Source organism: Eublepharis macularius, chromosome 8 (assembly GCF_028583425.1).
Source record: "Eublepharis macularius isolate TG4126 chromosome 8, MPM_Emac_v1.0, whole genome shotgun sequence".
In the NCBI taxonomy this organism is placed as follows: domain Eukaryota; kingdom Metazoa; phylum Chordata; class Lepidosauria; order Squamata; family Eublepharidae; genus Eublepharis; species Eublepharis macularius.
Genome location: NC_072797.1, coordinates 70,827,516 through 70,851,027, shown reverse-complemented (window position 1 = coordinate 70,851,027; position 23,512 = coordinate 70,827,516). Strand labels below are relative to the sequence as shown.

Below are 23,512 nucleotides of genomic sequence, written 5' to 3'. Positions count from 1 at the left end.
CTACTGGACATGGTCAATGCATAACCACTAATAGAATTTTCAAGTATCAGTAAGAGTATATGAATGTTCTATGTTTTTATCCAATGAAAAAAGCAGTATTAATTAAAATGTGCATTCTATGGCTCCCTTTCTAACAATCATAAATGAGAATAAAAGGCACCTGTAGCATTTCTTGTGAAATTCTGTAAAACATTGAAACCTATCTTACAATGAAGCCCACTGCCTTGGAGACCCTCTTCTCCAATTACATTCACCTAGGGACATACTAGATGATGATACTGATACATGTACAGACCCCAATTGTGAGCTTAAGGGAAGAGGCACTCCAACAACTTCAAGTTTGTGTACACATGATCCTTTCTCTTCAAAGTAATAAAATGTATGGCATGTGGAACGGAATCCAATCTTTGAAGCAAATTACCAGCTTTGAACCCATAATATGGAATCAATTCCATTGATTTGAATAGAGCACGCCTCCACATATTACTGCTAATTGACTCATTTCTTTCTCTCCATAGAACTTTAATATGGTCATAAAGACTCTGCCACCATTCGTTTGAAGAGAAAGAGCAGGCTCCATTGTTTGTGCCATGCAAAAAAAGTACCTTCATGGTGATTTTCAGTTCTGTTCTGTTCTGTTCTGTTCAGTTCTGTTTCTTTTCAAGTCATGCGTAAATATTCTTGTACAAAAACTTAGTTTAAAATACATGTTTCTATTTTACCTTCTTGTACGTGTATAAATTAAACCGTTCAAGTAATGAATCTGTTTCTTTTGTTTCTTCACTGCCTGATAAAGACCAAGGTAGCATTGCATCATCCATCCGCAACATTGGTAATAAAACGTTACTGCTAAAGATTTTGTTCTGAAAATAACCATAAAATACTGAGATTTACCTAAAAACAAAAGATATTTCAAGTTACCCATTTATTTATAATTTATTTTGCTTTAAAATATTTCTATGTGCCTTTCTACCCCAAAAGTCAGGGTCTCCAAAGCAGTCCAGACATTAAAAAGCATTTAAAATACAAATTTATATAAAATAATGAAAACACTTTAAATATAATATAAACACATAACAATATAGACACAAAAACATGCAAACAGGCTAGTAAGAGTTACTGAGAGAATACTAAACCAAACACCCACTGGCCGAAGATAACAATAGAAGGAAACAGACAAATCTCCCTGGGAAGCTCCACATTATGTATAGTTACATTTCATCCTGTACTCCCTGCATTTTATTATGCCTGGACCTTGCTGTTTGTCTATTCTTTTTCACATCTTCTAAATAAAAGGTCTTTCTAAGGAGGAGCCACTCAATTCATCTGATGAAATGGAGTTTATGAAAAACAGGCTGGAATAAAATTGTTAGTCTTTCAAGATACACTAGACTCCATGTTTATTATTCCAGATAAAGATATTTCACTTTATCAGCTCCCTGAGCAAACTAAGCCAAGATTGTATAAGAGGTGTATTCATTTATGTATTTATTTATTTATTCAATTTATAGCCCTCCCTCCCCGCAAACAAGCTCAGGACGGGTTACAATAAATGTTTAATAGGCATTAAAACATATAAATACAGTTAAAAACCCAAATGATCTTAAATACAAGCATTTCAGATGGCAGCCGCCCTCCAATTTCCCAATCATCTTATAAAACAGCAGAACAGAAAGGGATGGGGTAGGGGCACAGTTTATAATAATCCGGTGACTGCAATTATAGGGAGGCAGATGATAGCGTTGCCCCCCTGGCGGAAGACCAGTAGGAAGACTCCTAAACTATCAAAGACTGGCCTCAACGTATGCCTGACGGAACACTTCTGTCTTACAGGCCCGCCCTAAGGATATAAGATCTTGGTGGGCCCAGGTGTCCTTAGACAGAGAGTTCCACCAGGTTGGGGCCAGAACTGAAAATGCCCTGGCCTTGGTTGAGGCCAGCTGGGCCTCCCTGGGGCCAGGGACCACCAGTAGGTTCTTATTTGCTGATCTTAATGGTCTCCGTTAGTCTTTCAAGATACACTAGACTCCATGTTTATTATTCCAGATAAGGGAACACATAAACATTGTATAACATTTATTTTGGTTTGGCAAAACCCCTTATATGTATAATTCACTAACAAATGCACAAAGTCCATGTCAACTTGAAAGACTCCTGTTAGAGTGAAAAATTAAAATTAATTTTCCAGGAATTAGGTCCAGCCCCACTGGGGGGGGGGGGCATTCAGGGCATTTTGTCAGAGGAACTCTCAAAACTGGGAGCCCCACTTAAAAGATCCCATGTATTTCAAGGGAATTACAACCAAATTATATAATGGGGGAAAGTATATGAAAAATGCTGATATTTTAAATTCACACTTACCACAGGCACACTGGATTCAATGTAGTCTGCACACAGATATTCAAAGTAAGTGGCAAATCCCTCATTAAGCCACAAGTCATTCCACCAATCCATAGTAACCAGGTTTCCAAACCACTTAAATAAGAAGGGAAGAACATATTCTTTCAAACTACTGTCATCACCTATTGACAAGAGATTAATTCAGAGACTAATGTACAAATATTGTCGCAAGGAAGTGCTGCAATACCGTCCAGTTAGTTGGAATTTAGTAGCTGGAAGACCTTATGGTATTTTAGAAAAGCCACCAATATAAAAGTCAGCATTTTAAAAAAGAGAGACTGTGGTTTTAAAACATAAAACAAAAAATGGGAGGATTATACTTGGTTGTTTTATTTTAAAACAGGCACTTACACATTTATGAAACAATGTCACAGTGAGGCTTGGAAGTGTGGCCTTTCTCAAATTATAAACATTTTTTCTGGACATGTTGAAATAAAACATTTTTAACTTAACTTGTACTAATCAAAATGAAAATGACAAGTGACTAATAAAGAGTACAGGAAAATAGCTTTATCTAACATTGGCAGATATTTAAAAATACGTGCTATGCATTGTTTAGCTGTTCATAATTTATCATAATCTGTTTGAGGATTTGTACAGTCATTGCAAACTGGCCTGGGTGGCCCAGGCTAGCCCAATCTTGTCAAGTCTCAGAACCTAAGCAGGGTTGGTCAATAGCAACCTATTGCAATAGCAAATCACTCTGTCTCTTGGGGTCATCATAAACTGGCTGTGAATTAATGGTACTTTACAGACAAAGAGACCATCACCTTCGTGGCCTGCTCATGAACCTCCAAAGATATCTGACTCACCATTATTGGAAGCAGAAGCCTGGACAATGTGGCTTTTAATCTGAACCAGGAAAGAAGCAGTAGCCGTGACCAACTAACTAAGGCAGAATGAAAAACAATTCATTATTAGCTAGCAAGGAATCCCGTTTCAGGCCTTAGTTAGTTGGTCACGGCTACTGCTTCTTTCCTGGGTTATTTACCATGACTCTCTCTTTGTTCTGTGGTTTTAATCTGAACCAGCAAGGCAATTGTTTTTCTTTTTAGAAATTATTCAAATGTGTTTATTTACACTTAATTAATGAAAACATGAAAAAGCTAGTCATTCTTACAATTCTCTGTTCTATAAAACTTACACTGCCTTGCCAGGTTAGGTCTATCAAAGAGAAATCTTTGAGTTGTTTCCTAAAGTCGATAATTTTACATTCAAACACAAGGTCTTGACTTTGTCTACAATCTTCGTGCTGGAGGTGTTTTTTTTTTAAACTTCCATAACATAGCCAGCAAGGCAATCTTTTATGGATGTAGAAAGATATGACACTGTTTAGGATTGTACTTTAGCTCTACCGCAACATTTCTAATGGCTCCAGATTGCTACCTTATTGTGAATAATGTCACTACCCGTGGTACCGATATGCTCTGCAAGGGAACTATTCTAGGCACAGTGTGGGATGGGGGTGGGCAAAGGGAGGGCCACTGCACTTGAATTTTATTATCATGGGAGCCAGGAACAAATGTTTAACACAGAAAGTGAGAAGAACCATGTTTATATATTTATATATACATACACATATATTAGGGTTGCCAGCCCCCCAACTGCTGCCCCCACCCCTGATCATCTGGTTGGAGGAGGGGAAGTGTCAGGAGGCTGACTGGAGCTCCCAAAGCATGTGAAAAATGGCACACACACTCCAAAGGCCTTCCACTGATATCACTTTTAAAACCATTTAAAACTGAAGTGACAGGGGCTCAGTGGGACCAAATCATCCCTAATGTTTTTGGGCCGATTTGGCCCTGCTGAGCCCTTTCAGGCAGCTTTGGGCCCATTGAGCCCCCGTCACTTCCATTTTAAATTAGAAATGATATCAGCAGAAGGCACCCAGAATGCACACACACAAAAGTGCACTCATGAAGAACAAGCAGTGCCATCCTGCCACCTCCCTCTCCCTGCCCCAGTGTGAAGGCAATATACGCAAGCATGTGCTGGCAGCTCAGGGTGCCAATATAAAAGAATGGTTCTCAGGTTCTGGTGCATATAAGAGAACAAGCTGAGTTCCCAATACCTGTGCCATCTTTTACAGTACAGGCCTAAAAGGCTAATTGATAAGAAACTACAAAATCCTTGTGTCAACTATTCTATTAGCTTTGTTTGGAAAACTATAGAAAGGTCTCTCTCTTTTGTCTGCCTTTTATTTTAATAATCAATTAAATCTAACTGCAGCGCATATATCATACTGGGAAAAATAATAAAGAACATTGGTTTGGATCTTAGCTAAGTTTTCCTCTCACAGAAGAGCACCTGCATGATCTGTACAGATTCCTGTCTTCCACTGCACCCTGGCATGCCTCCTGGACTCTTCTCTCTGCAGTCGAATGGGGGATGAACATTATAGGCATCTGTAGTGGGAGGTGATCAGGGAACATGCACTCTTCCATACGTAAAAAGCTTAGGCACAACTTAAGTAATTGATGTCTAACTCATGCCCATTTACAGTTTAATTAAACCAGTTTTTTAAATGTTATGCACTTTAGGCATTAATTAATCAAAGTCCAATTTCAACTGAGCCTGCCCATCAACCTGTGCATTCAGCTACAATGGAGACCTACTCTTTTTCAATGGTGCACCAGTGTTATAAAATGTTCTCCCCAAGGAGGTGCAGAGAGCCCCTATTCAGTCTGTTTTTCATAAGAAATGTAAGATCATTCAGTTGGGCATGTTTTAATTAATTTCATAAGGAGGGTTTTATTTGGGGGAAAGTTGCATAAGCTGTCTCTTTCCTACATGACAGGATTTTTTCTTAGCCACCTGGTCAGTGGGAAAGATAGTATATAAATATTTTAATTAATAAAATATATTGGGGCATTCAGTAATAATGTTGCATATTCAGAGAGGGTAAAAGGGTTAAGGACAACTGTTCTATAGGATCGGGGACCTTACATTATCAATGCAAATTACTTACAAGGTGGTAGTCTCAAAGAGATGCTTCATTAACGAGTTAGGGCCATAGACTTCAACACTATGTTGCCTTATGTACTATCTGTTGCTTTAAGTATGTGCTACTATGTACTATCTGTTGCTTTAAGTATGACCCTACTGGGGTCATACTATGTTATCTAATGTCAGTTCTAGAATTGCTTATGCTTTGTTTCAGTATTTCTTCAACTTTGTATCAGATTTTTGCTAATGTTATGTCTTTGTAAACTTGCTTTTATTTATCTTGTGGCATTGTTTATTGAAATGTCCCCGATATTGACTGTGCTAATCTCACTGTAATCCACCTCGAGTGTCAGTGAGAAAGGCAGATTATAAATGACATAAATAAATAAAATACATGATGGTCATACATGTGAAAATCACTTTGTACAAAATTGTTTATTGTTTGTTGTGTTTCAAATGATAAGTTTTTTTTAATAATGTGACAACATACTTGTGTTTTCTCTTTTGGAGAAGCAGCAAATAATATTAAAAATAAAAATAAAAAACATGCTTTGGTTCTTTATGGGGGCTGTTATGATGACAAAAAGGGCATGAGATTCCCTTGCCCTGTAAACAATTAACACTTTGACAAGACTTATCCTTAACTCAGGGCTGCTCAAGTATCTAATGTTTTGCTGGAAAGGAAAGTTATTCATTAGCAAATGTAATACACGTGATCACATTTTCCAATGAAAAGTCTGCTGAAAGTCTGTTAAAACTGTCCACAGTGCTTCTATGAAAGTGACTGGTAGTACAAGAATACCTGATTGGCTACTCCTGCCTCATGCCAGGATTCATTTTATTAAATTAAAGCAGTTATATGCAGTTGGTTATAAAACATTAGAACTGTTATCTTGTGGTTAAAGGCACAGGATAAAATACTTTAGATAAATAAAATACTGAACATTTTACCACATGCCTGGTGTACTATTTCATGGCAAACGATTTGGCGAATAACAATTTTCATTCCAGTGAATTTATCTTGTGGACAATATAGTAAGGATTCTTTCTGGAAAGTTATCAGCCCCCAGTTTTCCATTGCACCTGCTCCCAAATCAGGTAGTGCAATCAGATCTAAATTGTTTTAAACAGAGAACAAAAGTATTTCATAATTAGCATGCTCAAGTGCTTTTAGTTTGTCCCACAATATCCACAAAACTGGGCGTTTTCACTATTTACAAAAATGTACATGGTATTTTATGGAATACAAGAAGACAGGCCCTTGCTCAAAAAAGTGTACTATTTAAAATTTGCCATAAGGGATAAAAAGGGGGATAGCATAGGAAATTGAGATAAATAGGGATCAAATATGCAGGGAGGGACTGAGGCTCAGCGGCAGAACATCTCCTTTGCATGCAGGACGTCCCCATTTCAGTCCCTAGTATCTCCCGTTAAAAAGATCAGGAATTAGATTATATCACAGACCATTGCCTGAGACTTTGAAAAACTTCTGCTAGTCTGAACAGTAGACAATACTGAGTTCAGCAGGACTGGAGTCAAGTGGTACCTTAGAGGCAAACAAGGTTTTCAAGGTATGAGCTTTGGAGAGTCAATGCTCCCTTCTTCAGATACCTGGTATCTGAAGATACCTGGTATCTGAAGAAGGGAGCTTTGACTCTCAAAAGGCTATACCTTGAAAATCTAGTTGGTCTCTAAGGTGACACTGGACTCAAATCCTGCTGTTCTACTGCAGACAAACACAGCTTCTAATCAGAAACAATACTGAAATTAGTAAAAACATGGCATGCTTGTATGCAGCAAGGAAGGAGCCAAGGGAAAGCAACAGGTTGATTAAATAGCAGAGAAGAGGGAGAGCTGGAGGCACTGAACAAGGACAATGGAGTAGAAATCATCAAGTGAGATAATAAGGAAAGAGAGAAGGGCTACAGAAATTAAAAGTGCTTCAAAAAGCAAAACAAAAGTATTGCAGGGAAAGCAATAATGAAATAAAAGTGAAATGATTAAGATAAGAGAAGGTAACAGACTGCTACCTAAGAAAGATTCCAGGATCAATCAGTTAGCAACAAAATGCAGAGGAGTTAGCCGTGTTAGTCTGTGGTAGCAAAATCAAAAAGAGTCCAGTAGCACCTTTAAGACTAACCAATTTTATTGTAGCATAAGCTTTCGAGAATCAAGTTCTCTTCGTCAGATGCCTGATACAGATACTGGCCTTTTGGCCAGTATCTGTATCAGGCATCTGACGAAGAGAACTTGATTCTCGAAAGCTTATGCTACAATAAAATTGGTTAGTCTTAAAGGTGCTACTGGACTCTTTTTGATTTAGCAACAAAATAAATACGTAAAGCAGTTTTTTGGCATATTAAGGACTAATTAATGAGCTTTTTGAGGTGATAATCTACTTGGAGGTAGTATATCAATACAGCCTACTGCAGCTGACACCATAGCAAGCCACATCTATTCTACAAATCTTTTTAAAGTTACAAAACAAGCAACAAAAAAGATAAAACAGCATTTCCAAGTACATATTCTTACACTCTAAAAAACAATTTTTGTATGAGTTTTTGAATGCTTTTTTTTTTTAGTTAGGCCAACATACCTGTTTTTGAAAGAGGATAACTGATGTTTAAAAATTCTTCCATAAATGAAAAGATTGGTCCAGTGATATTTAAGGCGTAGTCAGCACACCCATCCCTAATTTCATCTTTCTGAGCCCAAATCCTTATCTATCAGAATGAAAGGAAATTGTTATTATGGTCAAGAACCTAGTCGGTATCATTTTCACCTACAGCTGTGTATTTTGGAAGTAATTTTCTGCTTTGAAAATATTTCCCACCTGGTCACAAATCTGCAAAGATATAGCAGTGATGTACTGTATTTTAAACTTTTGTTCCAATTGCCTTATTCTTTGCAAATCTGTGTTTTGAATAAAAGAATAGGCACGTTCAAAAGAAAAGAGGAGTATTCTGTGCCATTTGACACACAAGCCACTAGTATTCAGGGCCGATTTCAACAGCACTGATTTTATGCGGCAGGCCACATGAAAGGTTTCTGCAGGGTGACTGATCTACATAGTAGCTGTAAGGAATGAGAGCCATTCGCCACTTTGACTGCCTCTCTGTACGATGTACAAAAGCTTCACATCACCTAGACAAAATCAGAATCAATTCATAATAGTAGTTGAAAAAGAGAGCAGTGTCTTAACTAACATATCCCCAGGATGCTACAAAATTCTTCTCCCTTTACTTCCCCCTGTGTATTTAGTATAGTGGTGTCATGGTACTGAAAGTGTTTAAAGTGCAGAAATCATATTCTTCTATGATTTTCTTTATAGTTTCACAGAGGCTATATGAAAGCATTATAGGAACTGAGATTCCCAAACCCCATTTTTCCTCATAATGCCAATGTAAGGCAAGGGTATTATCAAGGAGAATCAGCTAGCAGGAGGCAATTTCTTAACTTTTCCATTGATTTCCCTCAGGCCATTTTCATCCATTTTCTTCAAGAATAGGTAGGAAACAGGTTAAGCATTCATTAAGCATGACAATTCTCTCCTGTAAACACTCAGTGACAGGTAGAGCACAAAATGTACCCTACCACCACCACCACCACCACCACAGCAGTCAGAGCAATGCTCTGAATCAGCCAATTCTGTACTGGGAAAACGTAAGATGTGGCAGGGAGAGGAGGTTGTTGCATGGTTTTTTCCCTGAAATATAATTCTTCTTCATTTTAAAAAGCTTACCATCTCATATAAGTTAATTTTGTCTCAGTTACCAATTCAGGATTGGGTGGATGGGTTACACACAGGCCCAGATCATATCCCCTCAAACCCAGTTTTCTCTTTTTAATTTCCTGCTGGGGACCCTGATGCATTTTATTTAGTTAGTTAGTTAATTCAATTTATACACCGCCCTTCCCACAGATAGGCTCAGGGCGGCTGAGGCAGGAAGGGGAACAGAGGAGAAAAATCTTGTGTGGGTTGTGGCTAGCTTCCAGGGAATTCATTATTCTCCCACTCTCAGAAAACACAGGTATTCAACACATGTTCACTGGTAACATGCATGATCAGTTCCACATACTAATTAATTCACTATACACAAGACCTGGAAGAGTATAATAAAACCAATAATAAGCTATGGGTATGAATTGCTATCAAGTCATAGCCAACTTATGGCAACCTCATAGGGCTTTCAAGGAAGAAGATGAATAGAGATGGTTTGCCACTGCCTACCTCTGCATAGCAACCCTGGACTTCCTTGGTGGTCTCCCATCCAAGTGCTAGCCAAGGCTGACTCTACTTAGTTTCTGAAAGCTGATGAGATCAGGCTAGCCTTATTATACTTGAAAGATTATATTTGGAAGAATTTAATAAAGCAAATAAACTATGAACACCAATAACTATGTTTTATGTGTGTACAGTAACAACATGAAGCACAATTTCATCTATGCTTTATTTAATTTATACCCTGCTTTTCCTCCCAGATGTGGACACAAAGTGGTGTACATCATTCTCTTCTCTATTTTATCTTCACAACAACCCTGAGAGGTAGACTAGGCCGAGAGTGTGTGACTGGCTTAAGGTCACCCAGTAAACTTGCTTAGCAGAGTGGGGTTTTGAACCTGGATCCTCTAGTTCCTAGTTCAACACTTGGACCAGTACATCACATTGGCTTTCATATGATTGCTGCTGTTGATCAAAAGTAAGCAGCCAGGTCTGGATGAGTAATTCAAATCAGGTAACAGTGAATCACCTAATGGCTGTTACCAGGCTTAGCCCTGAAGAATCTTCCTTCAAAGTGCTGGAAAGGGTGCTGCCAGTCCCTCCCCAACCTTTTACTGACAGAAACCAAGGTTGGAAGGTTAGCAAAACTGTTGTGGTTGCCTAGCAATAGCCACTGAGATCATCAATTTCTTCAAGCTACAGGTACAGCTTTTATTATTTGGGGGGGGGGTAACCATCACCACAATATATTTTTTTATTTCAGATTTTTCTTCTGAGGCAGCGGTGGGGTAGGCAGTGGCAATTGCAGCGGAAATGGCAGCTACCACTAGGTGACTTGCATGACTAACCTAGGCCCAGCTGCTTGCTACTGTTCAACAGCAGCCACCCCATAAAACCAAAGTGCTGTAGTGGCTAAGAGTTTCAGACTAGTATCTAAGAGCGGAACCACAAGTGACACCTGACACAGGTTGGACACTTGTCAGCTTCCCTCAAGTTTTGATGGGAAATGTAGGCATCCTAGTCTTGCAGCTTGACTCTCTGACTGCTGTCCAATGGACTTTTCAACTGTCACTTGTTCAACATTCCGCCAAGCTGCCTACATTCCCCATCAAAACTGAGAGACCGAGGTTCAAATCTCTACTGTGGAAGCTAACGGAGCAACTTTGGGCTAGTTACATGTTCTCAGAGTAACCTACCTCACAGGATTGGTGTGAGGATAAAATGCAGAGGAAAGCAATGTAAGCTGTTTTGGTTCCCCACTGGGGAGAGAGGTGGGGGTATATATTGCAAATAAATAATAAATATAATTGAAGAGGGGGCTGATAAAAGTTAAGTTGATTGGTGGTAGGGAAGGGAAGAAAGAAAGAAATCAGGAAAGCTGAGGATATAAGTGCTGCTAGGGGGAGAGAAAGATGAAACAGTGGGAAAGAGAAAAAATAGATTACCCCCACAAGTTCTTGCAGGTCCTCCACTTGTTTTATACTATATCTTAAACATTACATTATATTGGAGAACATAAAATGTAGTTACAAATACAAATATGTAAAGTCAATCACAAATTAAATAGGCTCATTCACCTCATTGCCCCTCACAGTTCTGGTGACATAATCAAAGTTACAGACCACAAAAGCAGTGATGTAAGTTGACATTTTTGGTGTTGTTTTAAATGTTGTGACAGTCCAATTACTCGGTGTACTCCAGTTACTCAACATACTCAGTTTGCTCTCATTTACATCTTTATATTCAGAAACATCTATAAAATAAAAGTAGGTATTAATATTAAATATAAAAATATTTTGCTCTATAAAGGCGGCAACATTAGCTAACCATATATTATACATGTTTATTCTACAAGTGAATCTGAATCCTTAGTCCTTAGTCTGGACTGGCTATGTGTTTGTTTATTTATGGTTCCCCTTTCTCACTGAAATCCAAGACAGATTGCACAGTGCAAGAAAAACACAATATAATCAACAGATAGGATATTCACTGAGCAAAGTACAATAATAAACAACAATTAGTACATGTCGTGAACAGATACAATAGGGTATGGTAGGGATGTGCAATTCAGGCTCAGTATTCCTTTAAAAATACCAAATTTTTCCTGATTGGGTAAAATTCAGTATTACTGAACTCAAAAGGGAACACCGAATCAGATTCAGTATTTCCAAACTCAAGTTTACCAAATTAATTCAGGTTAATTTGGTAAACTTCGGTAATAATGACTGGACTGTTCCTTTGCTAAGGATGAGAGGGGGGAGAAGAGAGGGGTAAGGAGGAAGGGGGGAGTGAGTGGCCAATCCTTGCAGGAGCTCTCCTTCTCTGGACAATGGGATTCTCTAGGAGAGTGCCTTTTTAAAACTGCCCTGCAAGGAGTCAAGGTAGGCTTGCCTTAGAGCAGCCTCCATTTTGTATGCTCTGGCTGCCTGAAGACATCTGAGAACCTGCCTGCTACTGGCTATGGACTCTCTCTTTGCAGTCTAACCTGGGCTGCTCTGATGTGAACTGCAACTGGATCCTGCAATGAGTGAGTGGATTCTTGCTGCTGTCTGCTGAGACCTGCTGCTGCACCAGGAGGACTTTTGCTGCTGCCTGGTTTGAGAATTGTAGACTTACTGTTTTTTTTCTGTCTTTGAGGGCAGGGTGTTGGCCTGGTGTCTTGGAGGGATAGGGGTGCGGGGAGGGAAAGGTTTTTTTCAGTTCGGATTTTAAAAGCTGGGGTTTTTTGCTGTGTATGGTGGGGTAAGTTTGGTTTGGTTTTTGTGTGGGGAATACTTTGGTTTGACTGTTACTTACTATAGTGTTTATTTTGCTGTTCTTTGGGGGTGGATTCTTCTATTGTGTTGTTGGGGTGCTTTGTTTGCTGTTTTATAGTTCCTTCCTGCTTATTAGAGTCACTCGTTCTTCGGGGGGGAGGGAGTCTGTTTTCCCCTGTTGTGGGTGTTTTGTTACTGTACATTTTTGCTGATTATTTGAGGGGGGCCTGGTTTTCTTGGGGCTGCTCTCTCTTTATAGAAGTTTGATTTGTGTTTCTGTTCTCTGTCGGCATAGAAATTTGACTTGATGTGTTTGCTGGTTGGTTGTTCCTCTTCAGGGGGGAGGCATGTTTGTAGAGGTGCTGCTTGGTTCACTTTTACCAGGTGCTGTTTGGGTGTACTTTGAGTATTTAGAGAGGTTGTGTGAATTTTAAAAGGTGCTTTTAAGATAGGCTAATTGTAGGTCTTGTCAAACAAAACTTAATTAACTTTTAGGGACCAACAGTGTTTCCCCTCCTTTAACAGACTTGTGTAGGAACTAAGAAGGGTTCAGTTGTGTTTGTATTCTACTCAAATTCTATTGATAAATAGGCTGCCCATCAGGGACATTTAACTAGGCTTTCCCTGCCCACCTCTGGCTCCCTTGGAGCACATTAGAAGTAGGTTTTTTGTCATCAGCTTATCTGTAGATTGGGGTTCAAGGGTAGCTTTGATTCCTGAAGAGGAATTCAGCCAGTGTAGTGCCACGTACCTAAATTGGGCCTTTTAAAGAGATTTGTGAGTCCATCGCCAAGTACAGACCCACAAAGCAAACTTTGAGAGTAGGTAGGTAAGGTTTTAAAAGAAACTCTCATTTTGGGGTAGGGTTGGTAATTTTACTGTTTAATGAGTTTAATAGTTTAATAAGGTTACTTACTAGTTAGTGTTGGTTACGGGGGCAGAAAAATGAGTGACAGGAAACCAGAGAGCGGCCTTGGGGGGAAGGCAAGAGATAAACTAGATGGGTGGAGGGGTGGGGGAGGGCTGTGGGTCTCCCCCCACCTGCGCAAGGGAGGCCCACCCCACTTCAGCTGCCATTCACCAGCCTGGCTTCTGGTGACAGCAAGGGGGTCCGTAAGGCCCTCTTTCCTAAAGCAGCTGCAGGGGCACCACCCAGAAATTTTCTCTTGCCACTGGAATGGGAAGAGTCAGAGACAGAGATTAGGGAAAGCAGAAAATAACACACCATATGTCACAAAGGGAAACCCACAGAAACACCAAATGAAGCTACAGAATGCTGTTATGTAATATAATGTCTGTAATCTGTTGTTCTAATCTTAACTTAACTTTCCTCATTGTAGGGGTGGGAGGGGGCTAATGATGAAGGCTGCTGCAAACAGAGGGTCTCCCAAGTACCTCACTGTATCCGAGGCCACATGAGTGGGATCCATCTTATTCAACTGTGCTTGCTTGATGTTGCCTTTTGTTGTGGCTGGGTACTGCTTGGTTCTGTTCTGTGGTGTATGTTTCCCCACTGGCTGAACCCAGTGCCTGGCTGCTGTGAATGACACTGGTTCTGTTGGGCTAAGTTGCAAGTGTGTCCTTTGCTTCAGTTTGGTTTAGATTAAATCGATGGGATTCTCTGCTGTGAAGTTGGTCCTCTAGCTTCACTTTGAGTCTGTGAGGATTCCATTTCTTTGTTTCAGTTTGCTTCTAGTTGCAAGAATGTCTCTTGCTTCATTTTGGTTTGAGTGATTCTCTGGTGTGATGTTGGTCTTCATAGGGAACAGTGGAGAGTGTCTGGCAAGCCTGCTCAGGGGGTGCTGGGATTTTTTGGGAGGACGTATCAGTTCGGTTCTGTTCGGCTTCCCCAGGTATGAGTTTACAATTGGGAGCATGCATTGACTGTAGCATACTTGCCCTGTGTGTATGTGTCCCGAGAAGGAACTTGTAAAAGTTCTCATCACTGAGAACATGGAGAGTGCCTGGTTAGCTGGCTCAGGGGGTGCTGGGCTTTTGGGGGGGACATCAGTTTGTTTCTGATGGACTGTCTAGTGTGGAGCTTGTATTTGGGAGTGAGCCTCTGGTCATGGCAGCCTTGGACCATGGGCCCTTTCACACTCAGTCTTTTAATCATTGCAGTACCTGTTTTGTGTCCCATGTTTGCAGGGGTTCACATTAACAAAGTAGTCACAGAACGCAGCTCCGTTCTTTGTCTACAGCATCCTCAATTTTTCTCCATGCCCACATACCATGACTTTTTAAAAAATCAGTTGCCCAGTCGCGCTTGGCCTGATTAATGTCAGTATGAACACTTCTTTCGCCTTTTTGCTTCTCTTCTCCCCCCTCTCTTCTTCCTCAGTTGCTGATTGGTCAGTGTGGATCTGGCCACTCCCATCCTCAGCAGAACTTCGCACACTTTTCACACAATTGTGTGGGACTAAACGGTCATATTTGGGCTGCTTGCTTCTCAGCATCCCGCTCTCCTTTTACTAGAGCTGATTAGTCTGTGGATCTAATAACATCCACGTTCCTCATTACCCTGTCCGCTTTTCCTGGATTTTTAAAAAATTCTCTCTAGGCCAGTAACATTTCAGCGTTGTGAATCTTTGCGCAATTGCAACAGAACATACTGTTAATAGTAATCTGTTTGCTTCACTTCACCACCCTCTCCTCAGCACTCTGAACTTTTCTGCCATTTTTTCAGTAAAGCGAGGTAAGGATCGTTAGGCTGATTCTATGTTGGCTTCCTTCCTCTCGGGTATGCCTGCACTCTCTTATTTTTTTTCCCAAAGCCAGGAACAATGCCTAACTGCTGCTTCTCTGCTGGCTTTAAAAGCCAGGAAAGGGTTAAATGGCTGCTTTTTCCCTTCCTCTCCTCTCTCTCTCTCTTTTAAAAGGCAGGAATGATTTGTAACATTGCTGTGTTGAAATGTTACTCCGTATTCCCTCCTGCTTTAAAAGGCAGGGAAGAGTTAAATGGTTGCTTCCCCTTTCCTCCCTCACTGGTATAAGCACACTTTTTTACTTTTTTTTTCAAAAGCTAAGAAAGTGTTGTAATGTTACCCCTAATTTCTACTGGCTTTAAAAGCCAGGAAAGAGTTAAATGGCTGCTTTTCTCCCTCCAGGTATCTTCTGCCAATGTGAGTGATATGCATGCTCCGTCTAGCTCCTGAGAGTAAACAAGCAGATGACCTCCTCAAGCAGGCCATTCCACAATGTGGAGAGAGATAAATCGCCTAACTGGCCCCTCCCAGCTGCAGGGAGGGAGATACAACCCAGCCTATATCTATTAAATCCTAGCCACCCTGCCTCATGTACCTTGAGGATGTTTGAGATGTGGGATGCAATGTGAACGCCTTAGATGTTTTAGCACAGTATTTTAGTGCAGTTTTATATGATTACTACCAATGTTTCATCTTTTTTAATATCTATTTATATGTTGTGAATCCGCTCTGAGCCTGCTTGCAGGGAGAGCGGACTATAAATAAAATTAAAAAATAAATATGAAATAAATAAAGCTGCAGCATTCTGCACCAGATAGAGTCTCAACATTGCCTTTGAGGGAAGACCCATGTAGAGTTAAAAATAAAATGGATAATTGTATTTCTAAATTAAGAGCCTTCTGCAGTACTGGCTGATACCCAAACCCCACAACGCATCCCCTTCGCCACAATTCTTAATTGTTGGAATTATGTCTTGTGGATGTAAATTGCTGGAAAGGGTTGGAAATACGTCTTGTGTACAGAGAAGACAGAAGACACAGAAAACCTGCAGGGAGCAGCAAATCTGACTGTTAGATAGGTAGCAAAATAAGATTCTTCTTTCTGCCTCTCTTCTGTCCTTCTTGCATGTCTCCAGATTAGTATTCTTATGCTACTTCCTGCTTCTTCCCCGAAATCCCTCTCTCCCAGTTTAGTAAGGTAGTTAGTATCTATTCTATTTCTTTGCTTTCTGTCAAAGTTGTAGTTCCTGAATAAACTCTCTTCATTCACTCCTTAATCAGACTCAAGATCATTCCTAAGCTATACCAGAGTCTACAAGGTAGCAGAGGATGGTTTGTGGATTGATCTCTGATTAAAGGAATAAGACTCACCAGAGGCTCCCCTCATGAGCTGTGTGTGAGAGAGAACAGAGGGACAAAATGGCCACCTAAAGCATTCAGCAAGTTGCAGTGATAGAAAGGTTGAATGAAAGAAATTATGGAATCTGGAAAGTCTGCGTGCAGACCCAAAGACTTTATGTAGATATTTCGCTTAAGAGTAAAATGTTTTTACAAAGGAAGTTGTTCAATATTAGAATGGGAGAGGATCAGAGCTTGCATAAGCACCTGGATGATTTTCTGGCTTTAGTTCAGCTGAGCGAAGCTGTAAAAGATCTCCTTAATGAAGATCTGATAGTACTATTGCTGATCAGCCTGCGACCAGAGTATGAAAGTTTCATAAATCAAGTAGAAGGTAAGAAAGATTTGACTCTGAGTCAAGCCATAAGCATGCTGGAGGAATATAATAGACATAAGGAATTCCAGAACTCAAACAGGGGGTCTGGACTGAGGGACTGTGAAAATGCTATGGGTGCAATAAATATAAGCAAGAAAGTTGATTCAGTTTGTCATGAATGTGGGAAAAGCAGGCACTGCAAAAGGAACTGCCATCTCTCCAAACAAAGGGATTCCTCCCAGAGAGGAAAGGGAGGAATTTCCAATGTGACAAACCAAAACCTGTAAGGAAATGCTTTATGCTAGCAGAAAGAGAACCTAGAGAACAATTTTGATATATTGACTCTGCATGTACAGCTCACATGACAGGGAATAAAGCTTTCTTTGAAACACTAAAGGAAGAGAAAAAAAGGAGGCATTTCAAGTAGCAGATGGCAGATCTCTAGAAATAGCAGGCATAGGGTCTGGAACATTAAGAGGCAAACTTCCAAATGAACAGACCTGGGAAATCTTGCTAACAAAGTGCTTCTACGTGCCAACTTTGGAAACTAGCCCGCTTTCTGTAAGAGAAAAACATGAAAGTATCTTTTGGGAAACAATGTCTCATTAAGAAGGTCACAGAAAGTATAGCTATAGCTAAGAAGCAGAACGGTGTGTATGCCCTGGAAATGTGCCAGCCAGTAGCTGACTTTGCAAATGCAAAGGAGACCTGTAAACATAAAAAATTCTCATTAATCTGGCACAGACGTTTTGGGCACTGAGATGGAAATGCAATCAGTCAACTTCAAAGCAATAATCTGATGAAAGACATGCAATTAACAAAGTGTGTTTTTGAAGAAAAATGTGTATGCTGTATTAAAAGCAAAGCAGTCAGACCCAGCTTTAGAGGGAAAGGAGCTGAGTAAAATGAGGTAAAACAGCCATTAGATTTAATACACAGTGACCTATGCGGTCCAATGAGAATAGCGACACCAAGTGGCAACAAATATATTCTCACCTTCATTTATGCATTCTCCAAGTATACTGTAACATACATGATCAGAAAGAAAAATCAAGTGCTGGAAAAATTTAAAGCTTATGTAGCAATGGTCAGTAACAGATTCCAGAGAGGGCCACTAGCACTCCACACTGACAATGGAGGTGAATAGGTGGGACATGAAATGAAAAATTACATGACCAAGCAGGGGAGTCAGCATCAAGTCACACTACCATACATGCCAGAGCAGAACAGAGCCGCAGAGAGAAAGAATCACTCTTTCACTGAAATGTGTAGGTGCATGCTCCTTGAAGCAAGGCTACCTGAGAAATTCTGGAGAGAAGCAGTTAACACTGCTGTCTACCTGCAAAATAGACTGCCCACCAAAGGTGCAAGCAGTACCACATTTTAACTATGGTATGGGCACAAACCCAGTGTGAATTACCTGAAGGTCTTTCTATCAAAAGCCTACGGTTATGTTCTCAAAGGAAAAGGTCTAAGATGGCTCTCCAAGCAGAAGGAGGAATTATTGTGGGGTATGCACAAGGATGTAAAGGATACTGAATCCTTAACCAAAAGACGGAAACAATAAAAATCTGCCACATTGTCTATGTTAATGAAAGGAAGATAGCAGACGCTGGTGAAAGTGCACCAAAAGAAGAAAATGAAGAACAGCAACAAAGAGCAGTACATCTACCCATCGTGGACTGCACACATGACACAGCTGCGGAACCTGCAAAGCCAGAAGGGGCTGCAGAGCCAAAAGGGGCTGATGAGCCAAGAATCAGGTGATCAGAGAGAGTAAACAAAAACATACCACCGAAAAGACTTTCCTATCTAGCAAAGACAGAAGTTATGCCTGAACCATCTACATGGAAAGACATAACAAAAATGCCTGCCAAAGAAGCAGAGAAGTGAAGAAAATGGTTGTTGTGGGTTTTCCGGGCTGTAATGCCGTGGTCTTGGTATTGTAGTTCCTGACGTTTCGCCAGCAGCTGTGGCTGGCATCTTCAGAGGTGTAGCACCAAAAGACAGAGATCTCTCAGTGTCACAGTGTGGAAAAGATGTTGGCAGGTCATTTATATCTATTCAGGAGGGGTGGGGTTGAGCTGAGTCATCCTGTAAGAGTTTCCCAGGGTGTGGAATGCTAATGGCGGGAGGCTTCACTGTATCCTGAGGAGGTTCTTTTGCATATGGATTGGTGCTTGATGTGCTAATCTTCTCTGCAGGGCTATTGTCGGGTATAGAGTGTTTTGTTAGCCTGGTGTTTTTCAGAACTGGAAACCATGCTCTGTTCATTCTGAAGGTTTCTTCTTTCCTGTTGAAGTTTTGCTTATGCTTGTGAATTTCAATGGCTTCCCTGTGCAGTCTGACAAAGTAGTTGGAAGTGTTGTCCAGTATTTTGGTGTCCTGGAATAAGATACTGTGCCCTGTTTGAGTTAGGCTATGTTCAGCCACTGCTGATTTTTCAGGTTGTCCAAGTCTGCAGTGTCTTTCATGTTCTTTTATTCTTGTCTGGATGCTAAGCTTTGTGCTCCCGATGTAAACTTGTCCACAGCTGCAGGGTATACGGTATACTCCTGCAGAGGTGAGGGGGTCTCTACTGTCTTTTGCTGATCGTAGCATCTGTTGTATTTTTGGGGTGGGTCTGAATACTGCTTGAAGGTTATGCTTTTTCATAAGCTTTCCCATCTGATCAGTAATTCCTTTGATATATGGCAAAAACACTTTTCCTGTAGGAGACTGTTTTTCCTTGGTTGTTTGATTCATCCTGAGTTTGATTGCTCTTCGGATTTCATTTCTGGAGTAGCCATTTGCCTGAAGTGCGTGGTGCAATAGTAAGTGCAATAGTGTCTTTTCCTGGAACCTTGGTAAACAGGGATACAACATCAAAACTGACAAGTTTGTCTTGTGGATTGAGTTTCAGAGAACTGATTTTGTTGATGTAAGACGAGGTTTTCCCGATGTGATCCTGCAGGAGATCGGCCAGATGTCTAGCTAATTCATATGTCGGTGAACCAATGGCACTCACAATGGGTCGGAGAGGGACTGAATCCTTATGTATTTTAGGGAGTCCATATAGTCTAGGTGGCTGTGCTTCTGTCTTGCATAGTTTTCTGTGCGTGTCGGGATGTAGTGAGGAATTCTTGATCAGCGCATTTGTTAGCCTGGTGATTTTGCAGGTGGGATCTCGTTTTAGTTTTTTGTAGGTGGAGGGGTCCAGGAGTTCCTTAATCTTCTTTTTGTATTCCTCTGTTTTCATGATCACTGTAGCATTGCCTTTATCAGCTGGTAGAATGATGATGTCTGGATCTGCATTGAGGGTCTTGATGGCATTTCTCTCCTTGCGTGTTATATTGCTGGTGGGAAGCTTTGCCTTTCGTAGAATCCTGGCTGTCTCTCCTCTTATTTCCTCAGCTTCCTCTTCAGGTAGATGATGAATGGCAGCTTCTACATTTGCAATGATGTCTTCCACAGGAATTCTGGTGGCAGTGACTGCAAAGTTTCCTCCCTTTGCCAAGATGGAGGTTTCTTCTGGTGAGAGTTGACAGTCTGTCAGATTGATGACAATGCATGCATTGTCGAGCATTGGACTTGTCTGTCTTTTTTCCTGTAGTTTGTTAAACTTCTGCTTCTGTCTGGATGTGTGGTTGGTAAAAACTTGTTCCATCTTCCTGTAGGTGAGGTTATCGACCTTGTCCCAATCCTGACTTCTCATTTTATGGCTGGTGTTGATATGCAAGCAAAATAGCTCCTTGTCTGTGGCAGCAAGTTCTCTGCGGGTAGTGTGGATTCTCTCACGTAAGAGGGCCTGTTCTAGACAGTCATAAATGCGGTTTGCCTGTGTGGTTTTGAAGATTCTTTTTGTTGTGAGAAAAGATGGAATGGTTCTTGTGTCCCTGCAGTGTAGGAGAAAGGTTAAAGAACAGAGTAGATGTGCTTTCTTGTTCCAAAGTGTTTCCAATCTTCGGGTCTGTTGGAATGTTTCCTCCCCGTAGAGGTGTTTGATGTATTGTCGAAGGCTTTCACAGCCGGAGAACAATGGTGGTTGTGGGTTTTCCGGGCTGTATTGCCTTGGTCTTGGCATTGTAGTTCCTGACGTTTCACCAGCAGCTGTGGCTGGCATCTTATTAATCAGATAATCAGATTGCATTTATTAATCAGATTTTCCCAGAGGATGTAACAGCCTTATTCCATCATTGTCTGACAACCAGTTACTTCCAATGGGATAACGAATTCTATGAACAGATGGATGGGGTGGCCATGGGGAGCCCTCTCAGCCCAGTTATAGCAAAATTCTACATGGAACATTTTGAAAAAACAGCTCTAGAATCAGCACCCCACAAACCTAGTGTATGGTTTCGGTTTGTGGATGATACATTTATCATTTGGAGCCATGGGGAGGAAGAATTGATGGGGGTTTTGAATCATCTCAACAACATCCACCTGAACATACAATTCACAATGGAGAAAGAAATCGAGGGAAAACTCCCATTCCTGGATACCTTGGTCATCCGCAAAGCAAACTTTCAGTTAGGTCACAAGGTCTACAGGAAACCAACTCACACTGATCGGTACTTACACAAAAACTCCAATCACCACCCCCGACAGAAAAGAGGCATAATGAAAACATTAGTGGATCGTGCAAGACGGATATGTGAGCCGCACTTTCTCAATGAGGAAATTAATCATCTAAACCATGCGCTTCAGGCAAATGGCTACTCCAGAAATGAAATCCGAAGAGCAATCAAACCCAGGATGATCAAACAACCAAGGAAAAACAGTCTCCTACAGGAAAAGTGTTTTTGCCATATATCAAAGGAATTACTGATCAGATGGGAAAGCTTATGAAAAAGCATAACCTTCAAGCAGTATTCAGACCCACCCCAAAAATACAACAGATGCTACGATCAGCAAAAGACAGTAGAGACCCCCTCACCTCTGCAGGAGTATACCGTATACCCTGCAGCTGTGGACAAGTTTACATCGGGAGCACAAAGCTTAGCATCCAGACAAGAATAAAAGAACATGAAAGACACTGCAGACTTGGACAACCTGAAAAATCAACAGTGGCTGAACATAGCCTAACTCAAACAGGGCACAGTATCTTATTCCAGGACACCAAAATACTGGACAACACTTCCAACTACTTTGTCAGACTGCACAGGGAAGCTATTGAAATTCACAAGCATAAGCAAAACTTCAACAGGAAAGAAGAAACCTTCAGAATGAACAGAGCATGGTTTCCAGTTCTGAAAAACACCAGGCTAACAAAACACTCTATACCCGACAATAGCCCTGCAGAGAAGATTAGCACATCAAGCACCAATCCATATGCAAAAGAACCTCCTCAGGATACAGTGAAGCCTCCCGCCATTAGCATTCCACACCCTGGGAAACTCTTACAGGATGACTCAGCTCAACCTCACCCCTCCTGAGTAGATATAAATGACCTGCCAACATCTTTTCCACACTGTGACACTGAGAGATCTCTGTCTTTTGGTGCTACACCTCTGAAGATGCCAGCCACAGCTGCTGGCGAAACGTCAGGAACTACAATGCAAAGACCACAGCAATACAGCCTGGAAAACCCACAACAACCATTGTTCTCCGGCCGTGAAAGCCTTCGACAATACAAGTGAAGAAAAGCTGCAGAGGAAGAGATTGAATCATCAAAAATCAGACACGTTGCTATTTGTTATATGTTTTTATTGTTATATTTATAAAATGGAAAATTAATTTAAATTTTTTTTTTTAAAAACCAGACATGGACCCTTGAAGAACTCCCTCCAGGGAAGAAAACAGTTGGGTGCAAGTGGATTTTCAAGACCAAACATGATGCAGAAGGCAAGTGCAAAGATAAAAAGTTAGATTGGTTGCCAAAGGCTACGCTCAGAAATATGGTAAAGACTACGATGAAACCTTCGCACCAGTAGTGAGGCACACTTCAGTAAGGGTGCTCCTGAGTATAGCAGCAGTGCAAAAGATGCATATAAAGCATCTAGACAGCTTTTTTGCACAGTGAAATAAAAGAGGAAGTTTACATAGAAGATTCACCAGGATTTGAACAATCCCAGGACAGGCATCTCGTGTGTAAACTGCAAAAGAGTTTATATGGGCTCAAACAAGCTGCAAGGTGTTGGAATGAAAAACTGCACCAAATGTTGACCAAAGGAGGTTTTAAGCAAGGCAAAGCTGAACAAAGCAAAATAAGATAGATAGCAAAATAAGATTCTTCTTTCTGCCTCTCTTCTGTCCTTCTTGCATGTCTCCAGACTGGTATTTTTACGCTACGTCCAGCTTCATCCCAGAAGTCCCTCTCTCCCAGTTTAGTAAGGTAGTTAGTATCTATTCTATTTCTCTGCTTTCTGTCAAAGTTGTAGTTCCTGAATAAACTCTCTTCATTCACTCCTTAATCAGACTTAAGATCATTCCCAAGATACACCAGAGCCTATATTAATGAGTAGGAGTATTTATTTACTCCCACTTATGGCTTCAGCACCTCCTGAATGCATCATTCACAAAGAGACAACCTCTCCTGGAGAAGCTTCTATTGCCTAGAAACGCCTGAAGTCCCAGGTGATGCCCAGGATCCAATTAGGAGATAGAACTGGTAGGCATATTGCTTTGGAGGAAGATGGACTTTGGGGACCCATTTTCAACTCAGAGGTACTGCGAAGGAAAATAAGATCTGGAATGCAAAACTCTTTGCAATGTAATCAGAGGTAGAGGATGGAAAGAATTTAGCTGTCACATTCCTAGATGCCAGTCTTAAATTTTTAGGCACTCAGGTG

At 40.7% G+C, this 23,512-nt stretch overlaps 1 protein-coding gene across 1 annotated transcript in view; it reads right to left on the bottom strand.

Moving 5' to 3' along the window:
* Positions 1-23,512, bottom strand: part of LVRN (laeverin) — a 105,385-nt gene that overhangs the window by 65,791 nt on the left and 16,082 nt on the right. Inside the window, exons 3-7 of the mRNA XM_054987546.1 lie at positions 11,146-11,321; positions 7,943-8,069; positions 6,305-6,459; positions 2,362-2,475; positions 723-863 (exon numbers count right to left, since the gene is read on the bottom strand). Coding sequence (XP_054843521.1) covers positions 723-863; positions 2,362-2,475; positions 6,305-6,459; positions 7,943-8,069; positions 11,146-11,321 — 713 coding nt within the window. The remainder of the gene's footprint in view (positions 1-722; positions 864-2,361; positions 2,476-6,304; positions 6,460-7,942; positions 8,070-11,145; positions 11,322-23,512) is intronic.